Source organism: Hyaena hyaena, unplaced genomic scaffold (genome assembly GCF_003009895.1).
Source record: "Hyaena hyaena isolate Hyena2069 unplaced genomic scaffold, ASM300989v1 scaffold_274, whole genome shotgun sequence".
Taxonomy (NCBI): Eukaryota; Metazoa; Chordata; class Mammalia; order Carnivora; family Hyaenidae; genus Hyaena; species Hyaena hyaena.
In genome coordinates, this window is record NW_024080907.1 from 155,304 (window position 1) to 169,357 (window position 14,054).

Genomic DNA, 14,054 nt, shown 5'->3' on the forward strand with positions numbered 1-14,054 from the left:
GGTTCCCTTAAGTATCAGTGTCAGAATTTCTCTGGGATGTATACAGGAATAGAACTGCAGGGTTATGGAGACAGTTGTCCACACGGCTAAAAGTTTCTGGCCTCATAAAAGCACCCATTAGAGAAAGGAGCACCTTTAGAGGGAGTACATTCAAATGGTTATTGGCAAATCTCGGGCCACATGAAGAAATGTTTTTAAATGCAGGAGACAGGCATTTGAAGGCTTAGAAACTGCTGCCAACCGAAGATGAGTCGGGAATAAAGACAAGACATCTTCAAAATAAAAATGGAAGTCAGTGGGAAAAACAGCTTTGGATTCATGGAACCACATTCTGCACCTCAGTTCATGAGAAGACATCTGGAGTCAAAAAGCTCAGTACACCTGCGTCTCCCCACCAGTCTCCCCATTCTCTGGCCCCCAGGCCCCTTCCTACCACCGGCCACATCCACAAAGCTACCCACTGTTTGCTCAGTGACTCCTTTACAGTGGGCACTTTATTCTTACTCTCATCACTGCTGCCTTTCCTGATCTGCCGCATCAACGTCAACTGCAAAATTTCACCTTGCACCAGGGCTGGTCCGTAGTCACTGGGGACGGCCAGTGCGTGATCTACAGCTTCTCTCACTTCTGTCCAACCTTTGCTCCTCATCCCTCATCCCTCTATCAATCAAAAGCTCAGGCAACCTCCCTGGTCAAATATGAGCCAAGTGCTCTCCTGGGAGCCACACTATGCTCCCTTTTGGAGGAGGAGACTGCCTGCTGAGAGGCTCCAGCTTCTGGCTTCCATTTGCATGAATAAACAGCTCTGAAGGGTTCGTTTTAAGTTTTTATGTAAACATTCTCCAAAATATGTTCTGCACTGCATTATCCCCAGCAATAAAGATTCTGGAATCAGAATTTGGCTGTCAGTTTTATTGATGTTGCATGGGGTACAGTAGAATACAGCTTTCTCTTCTGGAAATTTATGGACTTGGCAGTGCAGAGAGCAATAAAACTGTGTTTTTAATCAGTAAGCCAAGCGGACATGATTCCAGAAGAAATATAGGAAGCAAACATGCCATCGGAAGAAGATTTCTCCCTCCACTGTCCCTGTTCTTCTTGGATCCCCTGTTAAACAAGTTTCGGTACTGAACAATGTGCTTGGTGGGACTGTCTTCAGGAATAAAATCAGAGGACCAAATCTGGATTACCTCCTCTAGGTTGCACCATCTCCAAGAGACTGTTGAGCAGAAATATTTTTCTGAAATTAAATTTCTTTGCATTAGCTCCTAGAGAGGAACTGTTGGTAAGCTGCTTTGCAGGAGAAATTGTGAGAGGAGAAACAAGGTTACAATGCCTGTCCCTCCACCTTGCTCACTGAGAGAGAATAGATTACCTGGGTATATATCTGAAGGAAATAAAATCAGGATCTCTATGAGATCTCTGCATCCCATGTTCATTGCAGTAGCATTCATCATATCCAAGATATGGAAACAACCTAAGGGTCCTTCAGTGGATGAACAGATAAACTGTGGTAAATACACACACACACACACACACACACACACACACACACACACACGTTTTTCAGCCATAAAAAAGGAAAGGCTGGAGGGCATTATGCCAAGCAAAAAAAGCCGGAGAAAGACCAATACTGTAAGGTATCATTTAGATGAAATCTAAAACAAAAGAAAAAAACAAAAACCCAGCCAATTTCTTAGAAACAAAGAAGAGAATCATGGTTGCCAGGAGCTGGGGAGGGAGAAAATGAGATATAAATCAAAGGGCACGAACTTTGAGTTACAAGACTATGTTCTGGTGATATAATGTACAGCATGGTGACTATAGTTAGCAATATGGTTTTATATACTTGAAAGCTGCTGAGAGTAATTTTAAGTGTTTTCACCTCCTCTCCCCCAGAAAAGAAGAGTTAACTACGTGAGGTGACAGATATGTTAATTGTCTTGATCTTTGTAATGATTCCACAATGGATGTGTGTATCAAGTCATCACATTGTACACTTTAAATATATACAGTTATATTTGTCAATTACTCCTCAGTAAAGTTGGGGGGTAGAAAGGAACTGGGTTAGGAATCACATATTTTGGCCTAATATCGCACCATAGAATGAACATTTGGGGCTCAGTCTGCTTGGTCATGTTACTTTGTTCAGGCTACCAAATCTCTTTGTGATCTAGTTCTCCTGCCATCGAAGGAAAATACCCACCTCACACCACTGTTGAGTGGATGAAATAAGGTTATAGGCAGGTGTGCAAAGCTCACATAGCACCTTATACAATAGCAAGTCCCTTCTGAGACTGCAAGACATCTCACTGATTAAACGCTCTCATGATGCAGAAGGTGTTCTTTCCTGGCAACTAAGACAGTCAGCTTCGTAGACAAGTGAAAAGAAAGCACCTCCCACTTCTACTCTCATATACTTGACATTAACTTCCCACCTGAAATGTCCTTGTCCACTCCCTCTCTGCCAGTGCTTGGGTCAAAACCCTCAGCCACTGTAGATCCTTGATAAATATTGGTTGAACATTCATCCCTGCTTTGCAGATTCTTTCTTCTGAGTTATCTGAACCCCAGGTTCCTTTAGTGCATGTACATCATCCTGTTGTGCTTTTACTATTGGTAAGGAATTGCTCTTTTCTCAAATTTTACATAATGTATAACTTTTATCTCTATTCCAGAACCTAAATTGTTCCTCTGAATATAGGCAAGTGCCTGAAGGAAATGCTCTATAGATGTTCCCCCCAAATGGCATGAGGTGCCCATGTGATTGAACCATAGCAGCTGACTGGTCTGGTTGGGAGGAAACAAATTGTGAATCTTTCTCCTGCCTGCCTGGTTTCCAATTGCATTTTCAGTCATTTTTTTTTACTTTACCCAAGACAGTTTCTTTTCCATCTTCCCAACCAGTAGTTCTAGGCCAGCCTAGAACTACTTATCAACTATTTACTTGGTGCCAGGCCCTGTACTTTACATGGCTTATCTTGATTAATCACAACACACCCCGTGAAGTTAGAATTTTTATTCCAACTTTATAGATGAAGAAACTGAAATAGAGGGCTTAAATAACATCCTCAGGATCACCTGTGGAGATGTGAACCCCAGTGCGTTTGATCCCAAAGTTGAGGATCTTAATACAAAATAACATATCTTTGATAAAGACCAAGAGTGAGTCATGGTACATCTCTTTACTGATGTAAGTTAGAATTCTCCACCTGAAACCAGTGGCTGGAACTCTGTAGGCACACACACACACACACACACACACACACACACACACACACACACACATTTTATTCATGAACTTAAAAGGTACCCAATCTTAAATATTAAACTCTTGGCTTTCCTTTTTTCTTTTCTAGATCACTCACCTATCTCCCTATCAAACTAATCCCATCTCAAGCTTTCAGAGGACTTAATGAGGTCGTAAAAATGTAAGTAAGATACTACATAGCCAAAAACATTCATAATTGGAAGAATTAAAACTTTTGTAAGAGAAAACATAGTTGAAAGGGGATAATGCCTCTAGGAGAGAAATTGTGTTCAAGAAACCCCAGTATTTTTATCTTTATAACACAAATAATATCTAGGGACCTCTGAAGGAAAGTATGATTTCCAACAGTCATTAAGTTCCAAATAATTAACCTTGCTTCAGTGAACTGAATGCATTTTGATAAGTGATGATAAACTTCTCAGGTAGAAAAGAAAATAGATTCCAATCATAAAAATCCTACTTCTGCTAGTGCAGCTATTCCCTTGCGTCACATTTTTAGATAACACCCACACAGAAGAAAATGTGTTGGAGGTTTATTGTGCATCAGAAGAGAATCTTTATATCTGAAACAGAAGAAGTGTATGACAAAAGACAGTATTTAGAGCTATAGTGATAAAAGGCCTTTATCAAAAGTGTAAAGCAACCTGATGATACAGTGTGATCTCATATTTCTGTCAGATGTAACTTCTCCCTGGGTTTCAGCTGCCAGGGCCTAAGACACCATGCATGAGAGGGAACTTTCTCAGGAGTCCAGTATTCCAGTATCCTCCTTAATGTTAGTCTGAGTGAAAGGACCTCAAAGGCCACTTAGTTCCTAGAGAGCATCTCGGATCTTAATGCACTGGGCTTTTGAAGCAGATTTACATCTGTGAAGAAGATGCAGGCATCATCAATCTTAGCTCCTTGGGGAAAATTCGACTGCTCTTTAGGGTACTAACAAGCAATGAGGACATTAAAAATAATTCCTCAAGTATTACATAAATGTCAGTCTCCTTGAGCCTAACCCTTATTCTTCTGCTCTCAAGTTTAAATGTTGAGCTTTGATAACTTTTAATGCATTAAAACCTCCTCTTGAGAAAAGTAGCCACAACTAAATAAACAAACCAATAGGTAGGAATGAAATGAATCAGTTCAGCAACAATCCATTACTGTGTTGTTCATAAAAGACATTAACTGCCTTACACTCAGCCTTTCTGTGGGCTAAAGCTCTCAAGTCTGAAGGCTTCAGTGAATGTTAACCTTAGAAATACTCAAATGTACAATTTGCCAATTTGAGACTTTTTTCTCAGCTGGCAGCAAATGGTAGCTTATGTTGGGATTTTAGGGTAACATCGTTATCACCTGCATGCTTCAGATGGTATACGGCAAAGCTGGTTCCTTTATGTTCGTGTCCTTTTTAAAAATCCATCCATTAATCCATTCATTCATTCATACTCTATGTACCAGGCAATATCAAGTTGCCACAGATTCAGAAGTGAATAAGATCCACATACTCCTTGTCCTCAATTTGCTAAAAGAATGAGAAAAACAGTCAAAGAAATAGACACAACCTAAAGGGGACACTATGTGCAGAAGTTAACCACCTTGCAATTACCTCAGAGCAGGATTCTGGGAAAAGGGTAAAGAGTTATGAAACAATGAATGTAACCCAAATGAAAACCTCACTAGAACGATGGAACTGGGAATCCAGACATCCGGATCCTGGTCCTGAGCCTTCCCATAAGCACTGTTTGCCTCTCCTCTGAGAGTCTCAATTTCCAAAGCTGTACTACAAGGGAATCTGCCTCGATTTTCTCAAAACACCTGTCCCCTTCTAACAAGCTGTGACTCTTATGTCCTAAGATACACAGGCAGAAACCCTGTCACATGAACAGGGGTTACTGAAACCTGCATTTCTGCAGCACCTGGGTTATAGATGCCCATCAGTGCTCCGAAAGGGAGCTGGCAGCACTTGATGATACGAGAACAACTTAAGGAACCCTGTTCTTTTTTTAAAAAGACACCCTGGAGCCCCCTGTTGTTGGGTCACACCCACAGCTTATTATTATGCAGATCTGGTCATTTCTTTCATGTTTCTTCCTCTTTTTTCTCTCCCCTAGTGAAATCTCTCAGAGTGATTCTCTGGAAAAGATAGAAGCTAATGCCTTTGACAACCTCCTCAATTTGTCTGAAATGTAAGCATCAGCTAACAGATAGTTTATTGCCTACACTATTACCCTCGCTGGCTGGAGCCTACTCAGTATTTGTATTCAAGCATCTACTGCTAGGAATCCAAGAGGAAAAGACTGCAGCAATTACTAGGTCTGGGCAGGCACTAATTTCTCTCACTGCAGTGGCCTGAAGGTTGCCATGGTGACAACTGCTTCTCCCTGGGAGCTGTATAAACTCTGAAACATCACAACACAAAGTTGGAAATTAAAATTGACATTGTGGAGTCCTGCCAAGTAGCTCTTACCTTATGGAAGGGAGGGTACGAAGCACTTGGGGTCGTGGGGAAATCAGAAAGGGAGCTTAGAGATCATAAATTAGCACATTGGGGACTGTTTGGGCATCTTCATTTATTCAGTAAGTGATTCTCAGAAACCCACCATGGAAAAGCCCTGTGTGGGACATGTGATTGCTGTTTGTTATTCTTATTGGGATGTGTTAGAATTGATTCTTAAAAACAGTCCTTTTCAAATTATCATTTTCCTCCAATTTACAAAAAGATGGGTGAAGACTGGCTCAATTCAGTTTTCAGATGATGAACCTATGACCCAAAGAGTTTAACTGACTTGCCTGAAGTCACACAGCAGTTAGTGCTAGAGCTGGGGCTAGAAACTGGTTCGTGTAACTCCTAAGCCAGCCTTCCTACTGCTGCCTCATTTGACTCAAACCTGAGCTTGTACAAACTTCCCCTGCACAGGAGTTTTCAAAGTTAAGGGAAGGGGAAGGATGTTAGCAAGAAACATTTCCTGTGCACTTGTCCCTGGCATTCATTTCCTCGACGTTGTATAAATCCTCACAGCCATGCTGCAAAGTGGGGTAATTATCCCTTTTGTTCAGGGGAAGCAAAGGAGGCTCAGAGGGTCAGTAATTTAACCATTGTGGCACTGCAGACAATGGTAGAGATGAGATTCCCACCCAAGCCTGTCTTTCTCCAAAGCTCATGCATTTTCCACTACACTACAAGGCCTCCCTATAAATAGTCCAAGTAGCAATTATCTAAAGAGAATAATTGATTGATAAGTATGTGAGTACCCACTACATGTCTAACCAAGGGTCAAATGCTGCTGGAATACAGAGGAGGCAAAATACAAATCTTCCCTGGGAGATGACAGTACAGTCAGGGAGGTGAGACTAACTCACCAACCAATTATGGGGAAATCTAAAATAATAAGTATTCAAATGCAGATTTATAGCCTGGGTGTGGCTGTGAGGTAGAACTGGGGGCTAGGGGAGGAGAGAGGAGGTCATTACCATTATAGATGACAGTCCTATCCCAGACCTAGAGATCTGTAGTTTTAACAGACTTTCCAAGTGATACAGAAGCACAGCTTATACTGTGAGCCACCAGAACAGCTTAAGATAAATAAATTGCTCGTGATGCAACAGAAAGAAAAATGAAATGCTCTAAGGGAAAGCTTATAGACCTCTCCCAAGGAAGGCCCTGAGACTAGGATGTTAGCTCCACACAGGCTCTTTTTGTTCACAGCTGTATCCCCAGTACCTAGAACAATGCCTGGCACATGTAGGTGCTTAGTAAATGTTTGTTGAGTGAGTGAATGTAGGAATGTGTGGTTTCAGGTCAGACTCCCAAAATCTTTAAGAGGTAAAAGTTCCTTCCACCGTATCCACATGGCCCATAACTGCTTGACTAAGTTGTTGTAAAAATAATTACAACAGAACATCACTCACCTCTTAAGAAACTGAGTGGACATAAAAGATGGAAATAGGCACCAATGGTGGGTACCTATAGTAAGGGAGAATGAACACTAGTCTCAGAGTCAGAAAACCTGAGTTCCCTTCCCAGTCGTGCTACTTCTCAACTGTGTGACTGCAGACATATCATTCAACATCCTGATTTCATCGACTATAATAAGAATTGTTAACCCTGGTTAACACACACATTTACTCCTCAAAAACTACCCTATGGGGAAACCGAGCTTTAAATGCTGTATCCAAGGTCATACAGCTAGTTAAAACCGAGATGTAAAACCAAGCTGGCTCCAGAGCCCATCCACCTAAACCATACACTATATTTTCTCTATAGAACTAGAACAATTGTCATTTCTTCAGGTGGTTGTTGCATGGGGTAAGAGAATCAAAGGCATTTATTGGCCTTTTATTGAATCCAAAGGAGACAGGCAACTGTGGCTCAAAGGGTCAAGTCACTGGAGAAGCAGGGAGAAGGACAAGCACACCACTGTGGAGTTATGGCTGTACTTACATACTTCATGAAGCCCGGCCTCATACATTATCTCTGCCTATTCTATTACTCACTACATACCAACCTACGAGGTAGGAAGAATGCGTAGTATTATTGTATTTTTATAGAAGGGCATACTAGCTCAGGAAAGTAGGAGGCTGGGCATCACCACACAATGAATTATTTATAGAACGGGTATAAAATCCCCCAAATCCAAGCCCCTGGATTGATCCAAAGACTGAATGCCCATCTGGATAACTGGCAGTGCACCTGCCAGCCCAACATAAAGAGGAACAGTTTGTCTAGAAGGGAGAGTAGCCAATTTGCTCATTCGTCCTGGGAGTGGAATATCCCATCACCCCCAGTGTGCAGGCTCCACTGTCAGGCAGGACCTACTTGGCCAGGACTTCTGGAAGTTGGTGCTGCTTCACAGAGTGAGGTTGGAACAGACTCCCAGGTATGATGTTTACACCTGCCTCAGCAAGAGGGTGAGAGCAGAGGTTCCTGGCGAGAACCAATTGGCTCCCACCATGCAGCTTCCTTCCCCAGGCTCCCAAGAGCTTCTCTCAAGCATATGAAAGTCACTTGATGTCTGTTGGTGCCATTTTCAGCCAGCATCCTCTGGTGACCATGGTCTTGTGCATTCCAAACAATACACATCTGTTAAACTGCTGTCTCTCTCTTTACAGACTGATCCAGAACACCAAAAACCTGGTGTACATCGAGCCTGGAGCATTTAGAAATCTCCCCCGGTTAAAATACCTGTGAGGATTTCTCCTTTTTGAGCAACTGGGGGGGAAATTGGGCACCTGATGAAATGTCAAAACAATTAAAAAATTGGGAAGAATTTTTTAACTATAGACTTAGCATTATTTGCATGTCTGCTTTCAGCCTTCTGATTAAGATTTAATCAGCATTTCTTGTCGGCCACCAGGCTGGGTGCTTCCAAATCCATTGAACTGGCTCCCGACATTTTCACTCTCCAAAAAAAGCACAAGAAGAATATCACGCCCTTTGCAATGATTTTCAAAACTAACATTGGACAGGGTGGGGGTACTCATGACACTTGAGAAAGGATAAATCACGGTCTCTAAGATGAGGTGGTGATGAAGACAGAGCTCAGGTGAAAGTGCAAGAGGCACTTCTGATCTGACAGCCATCTCTGGTTAAGAATTACTGATTTCTTCACCTCATTTGTTCATTTATTCAATGAGTGTAAACTTTTTAGGTATTGCCTTGAGGTAGGCGTTGTGCCATATAAATGAAATCATTATGTTCTATTTCCCTTTAAATCTTAAGTCTACTAGTTAGAATTATAAGTTGAGTACCACTTGTAAGCCAGCACACTCAGTGCCTTGATAGCAACATCAAAATTCCTAAAACTTGATACAATCTATAAATTGATCACTATGAATCTTCTCACATGCCAAAGAATCACTTGTTCACACAGAAAAATTTAAATCCCTCTAACACAGATGTTCTCTCTCTCTTCTTCCTGGTAAGTTAAATTTCATAAAATCTTCAGAAGACAGAAGTCCACAACCCCCACCACCCCAAAAAAACAAAAAATTGGAGAGAGTTGGAGGACAGTCTTGCCCTGGAGCCTTCTCCAGGAGCTGCTGCCGGCACTAGCCTGGCTCTTTTGGCAGCTCTAACGCTGGATGATTCCTAGCCCAGGTGCTCTGCTTTCCCAGGCCTCTGATGGTCTGCAGGACATATAAGCATCTGCAATATCAACCACATTGGGAAAAACAGAAGAAAATCCCAGAACCAAATTTGCCTACTATAGTCCCTCGTTATCTAAGAATCACTGTCTTTATTAAACTGCATTTTTACCCCCCTGAAGAGTGATATTCCCCCAACCCCAGGACACATTGCTGTCTAGGCTGCACTGCCATCACCAGCCGCAGACACGGCAAGGATTCAATGCGGTCTGGAATTATGGGTAAGAAGGAGAATCAGAAAGAACCAAAGAGAAACCTGGCTCCCTTTCTCCCATTGCCACCAGAGTGCCAGGCAGTTCACATCAGTTTCTGCAGCCTGATAGGTGAATTTACAATTTGTTTAGGGGAGGGGTGGTGCCTGGGTGGCTCAGTTAAGTGTGGAGCCTGCTTGGGATTCTCTCTCTCTCTCTCTCTCTCTCTCTCTCTCAAAATAAATAAATAAACATAAAAAACTCATTTAGGGGCAATCCAGATGCCTGGATTCCTCTAAAGGAGTACCACTCTTGTGTAATGAAATATCCTTCAATTTAACCTATCATTGAACCCTCTCTCTTCTTTGAAGTTTAAACAAAAAGTAGGAGGAAGAAGAGCCTTGAGTAGCTCCAATAACCAAAAGAATGTTCAATGATTTCAGTAAGTTGTAAGAAAGAACTCCCTGAACCAGTAGGTAGCTAAATAAAAAAAATAAATAAATAAATAAAAAAAGATTTTTAATAATGAGGGATATGGATTTCTCACCTGGAGATTAATATTCCTAAAGTCTTTGAGTTAAAACCTGTTCAAAAGTAGAGGGATGCTTTCTGGAACTATCAAGAGCAAATTCCTGAAAAGGAATGGAATGGAATACAACAGAAAAATGCAACTGATACAATAGGAAAAGACAGGCTGGAAACGAAAATGTAAATGAAAAATGTAAATGTAAAAGTTTAGTCCCAGCCCCCAGATCTTTAAATAGGAGCCTTAGAGCAACTTCTCTCCTAGTGTTAGGGGCTTTAAAATTCTGATAACCTTCAACAGCTAAAAGTGCTACCAATAAAGTTAAACTCAATATTTTTTTAGTGTAAAAATAGACTTTGCAAAGTGCCTTTCTACGGCTTTTATCTTTATGCCTTAATAACAATCACTTTTACTCACTCTCTGCCCACACCCCAACCCTGCCCCTAATCACAGGAGCATCTGTAACACAGGCATCCAAAAGCTTCCAGATGTTACGAAGATCTTCTCCTCTGAATTTAATTTCATTCTGTAAGTACTAGTCTGATTGCTATGCATAGCAGTTTCCTATTTGCAGCTAAAATTTGGAAAGTAAATATTTCTCATTTTATTCCTCAAGGGAAATTTGTGATAACTTACACATAACCACCATACCAGGAAATGCTTTTCAAGGGATGAATAACGAATCCGTAACACTGTGAGTAAACTCCCAGATTCATGTTCTGCCGTACAGGCTCCTGCTATTCTCACTTCTAGTTTGAGGTGAGCTCTTTCTCATCTTTTACCACATACCTCATTCGCTGGTAACAGTCTTTATGACCTAAAATGAATGGTAAGTGTGAAAGTAGTTGCATGGGATTACAGCTGGGTCCTGTGTTCACACACCAACCAACCGACCCATTCAGTTTAAAGTTAATGAGATGGACCCTGAGGATAAACAGTGACCAAAATTTCCAACTGATGAAATTGTTCATTGCATCAGTGGAACGCTCTGAAGCTGGGAAGAGACAGCCTGGAGGGAAAAGGCTGCCCTAGTGCAAAGAGCACAGACATTTTAAGTTTCAAATGAGAAGAGTTTGGAAAGATATTCTCCAAGTAGGTAGCATAGTCGATTAAGAGATCTTGCATTCACTCACTCACTCTCTCTCTTCGTCTCTCTCCGATGTTTTACTTTGTTTCTGAGGAGCACCATCTATACCCACTCCCTACATCCCTTAATACTTGAAAATAATGTCTTTTTATCTGATAATCACTCATCAGGCTACCAGGCCCTATCCCTCTGATGCTTTTTCCTAAGGCCTTGCTATTCAAGGTATGATCCATGGACCAGCATCTACTCTATCTTCTAAGATCCAGTTAGACATGCAGACTCTCATGACTCGGAACTACAGACTTGGAACCTGCAAGCCCCTAAGTTATACGTATGCACATAAAGTTTAAAGGGCACTGCACTAAGATAACCCAGACTATTCTCTTCCACTGTTCAGCTGCCTGACTTGCTTCCCTCTGAGATCTCTGCCATCTTCCACTTGGGCACTCACCTTTGCCCTACCATTCAGAAGAAGCAATCTGGGCTCCATGTCTCTCTCCCTTATAACCAAAACCCAGTGACCCATATTCAATTCTTCTCCCCACACCCATATCCCTCTCACTTTTTCTGTTTTGGTTACAGCTCAAAGCCGGGCTGTCATGAGTCAATAAATGAGCTTGCCCTTAAAGAAAGAGCATTCTTGGATGACCCCAAAATGAGGAGGTAGTTGTGAAGCAAGAGAAGAAACCATCTCAGAGGACTCTCTTTTATATCATGGATTCTAAATATTGGCATCAATGTACATTGCATTTGTATAGTACTTTTTACTTTGTGTAGTTATTATTCTGCACATATAATTGTCATACTACAAAGCAGTAGCCAATGTAGCCCCAACTCAGAGTATTCAGAGTATTGCAATCAAAGAATATGGAGCAGCAAGCAAAACAAAGAAACAAAGTTTTTTCAAGATAATTTTTTTACTTGCAGCTCTTGAACGCCAGGGAAGAGACAGGAGACAGGAGATCCTAGAAACTCTTCTCTACAGTCTTTCTGCTCCTCCACTTACCTCACACCCTATAGCTCTTCCTGATCTTTATAAAGTATTTCCAACTCACCGTTGCAAGTATTGAGAAGTACTCATTTATCACATCCCCTGTCAGAGACAGACCAAAGACTGAGTGGGGAGTTACTGCATGCCTCAGGATTTGGGGTCCTCCTGTGTCTTTATTGAGAACACAAAAGATGTAAGATCCATGTCCCCAAGAAGCTCAGAATCTCAATTATGAGGAAATGGAGAAAGTATGGGGCAAACATGAAATGAGGAAAAAATAATACAAACTAGTAGCTATTCACTGTGGGAGTCTGTATTACACAGAAATGAGATATCTTGGAGAAGTCCTCTTGGGCTGAAGAAGTCAGAGGCAGCTGCACAGTGGAGCTGAGACTTGAGTTAGACCTCGTAGTATCAATAACAATTATATGTGTAAATGTGATAATAGCAGCTAAGGCGTATACAGCACTTAGTAAATGCCTGCCCTGTTTCTAAGTACTTTTTAAAAACTCATTTACATCTCACAACAACCCTATGAGGTAGGGTTTTTTAGGTATGGAAGCCATGGCACTATGAGGTTAGGTAATCTGCCCAAGGTCAAGACTTAGACTCACTGTGTCTTCAGAATCACAATCTTAACCATTACGTGGTCCCACATACCAAGAAAAGGGGAGTGAGTGGTCCAAGCAAGGGGACAGCATGAGTAAAACCATGGCTGTGGAAAAAAGGAAAACAGGATGTGTCTTACTTCTTGGGAATAAATGTCCAGCTAAAGAAACAGGAAGTAGGTTTAGATAAATGACAGGGGTGGGAGGGATATTGGATTACTGAGTCTTGAAAGCTGGGATACAGGATTCAAAGCTGAAAAGTAACTTTGATGAAAGTAGTAAGAAGTAACCACCCAACAGAGTAGCTTTTATTCAACCATCACAAATATTCAAGACTCCCTGTGAGTTTGACCTAAACCTAAAAATAATCAGGAACCAATTGGAACTTCTCCCAAATAAACATAAAGCCATTGGAACGAAGTAGAAATGGGATGAAAGGACAGAAGATGTGGAGAATGAACAACAAGAAAACAAATGTTAGGATGATCTGCAGGGTTCTGTGAGCTCCTAGGATGGGACCACCCTTCCAAAATCAAGGAACAACAAAAGACTCCTTTCACACATCACATTTCAGCATGTGCACATGAGAGCTGCACAGTATTTTTATTATGGGGCCATTACCTTATGTTAGGTATGAGTTTAAGAAGAATAGTGCCTACCAGCAGGGCATAATTGCCCTGCCTTTGAAGTTCATGAGGACTGCAGATCCACCTCTCCTAGAGGGCCCCGGGGGCATTTTGCTTCCATCCCCTCCTCACTCTCAGCCCTTCATCTGGAAGGGGAGCAATTAGTCATTTGCCTGGCACTTGTTCTCAACTGAATGGGCCCTTCTGTAAGTAAAGGATCCTGCAGAGCACCCTGCTGGAGAAAGGGTATTACACTTAAAGAGGAAAGCCTTATTTTCTCAGCTATAAAGTTCAACTCCCTAATTAGAAAATAATGAAAGCAGGCCTTCTCTCTTCATTATTAGTAGCATTTGAAATTTTGCTTTTTGTGGAACATGTCTTGCCCTCCCCCCACCCAAATCTTTACCAACTGTGAGCTCATTTAATGAAAACAAAACACTTCACTTGATGCTGGAGAAGCTCAGTGGGGCTAATGCTAAAACTATGCATTATACTCTTAATGTCCCTTTATAGCCACTTTGGCTTTTCATTAAATCTCCTCAAGAGGCCACCTTGAAATGTACCCCCAGATGAGCAGGATTTGGCTGCATCGTACCACCTTTAAAATATTTTAGGTGACTGG

At 41.6% G+C, this 14,054-nt stretch overlaps 1 protein-coding gene across 1 annotated transcript in view; it reads left to right on the forward strand.

The window, feature by feature from the left end:
• The window catches only part of LHCGR (luteinizing hormone/choriogonadotropin receptor), a 54,063-nt gene that overhangs the window by 15,257 nt on the left and 24,752 nt on the right, over positions 1–14,054 (forward strand). Inside the window, exons 2-6 of the mRNA XM_039245946.1 lie at positions 3,360–3,431; positions 5,371–5,445; positions 8,369–8,443; positions 10,574–10,648; positions 10,737–10,814. Coding sequence (XP_039101877.1) covers positions 3,360–3,431; positions 5,371–5,445; positions 8,369–8,443; positions 10,574–10,648; positions 10,737–10,814 — 375 coding nt within the window. The remainder of the gene's footprint in view (positions 1–3,359; positions 3,432–5,370; positions 5,446–8,368; positions 8,444–10,573; positions 10,649–10,736; positions 10,815–14,054) is intronic.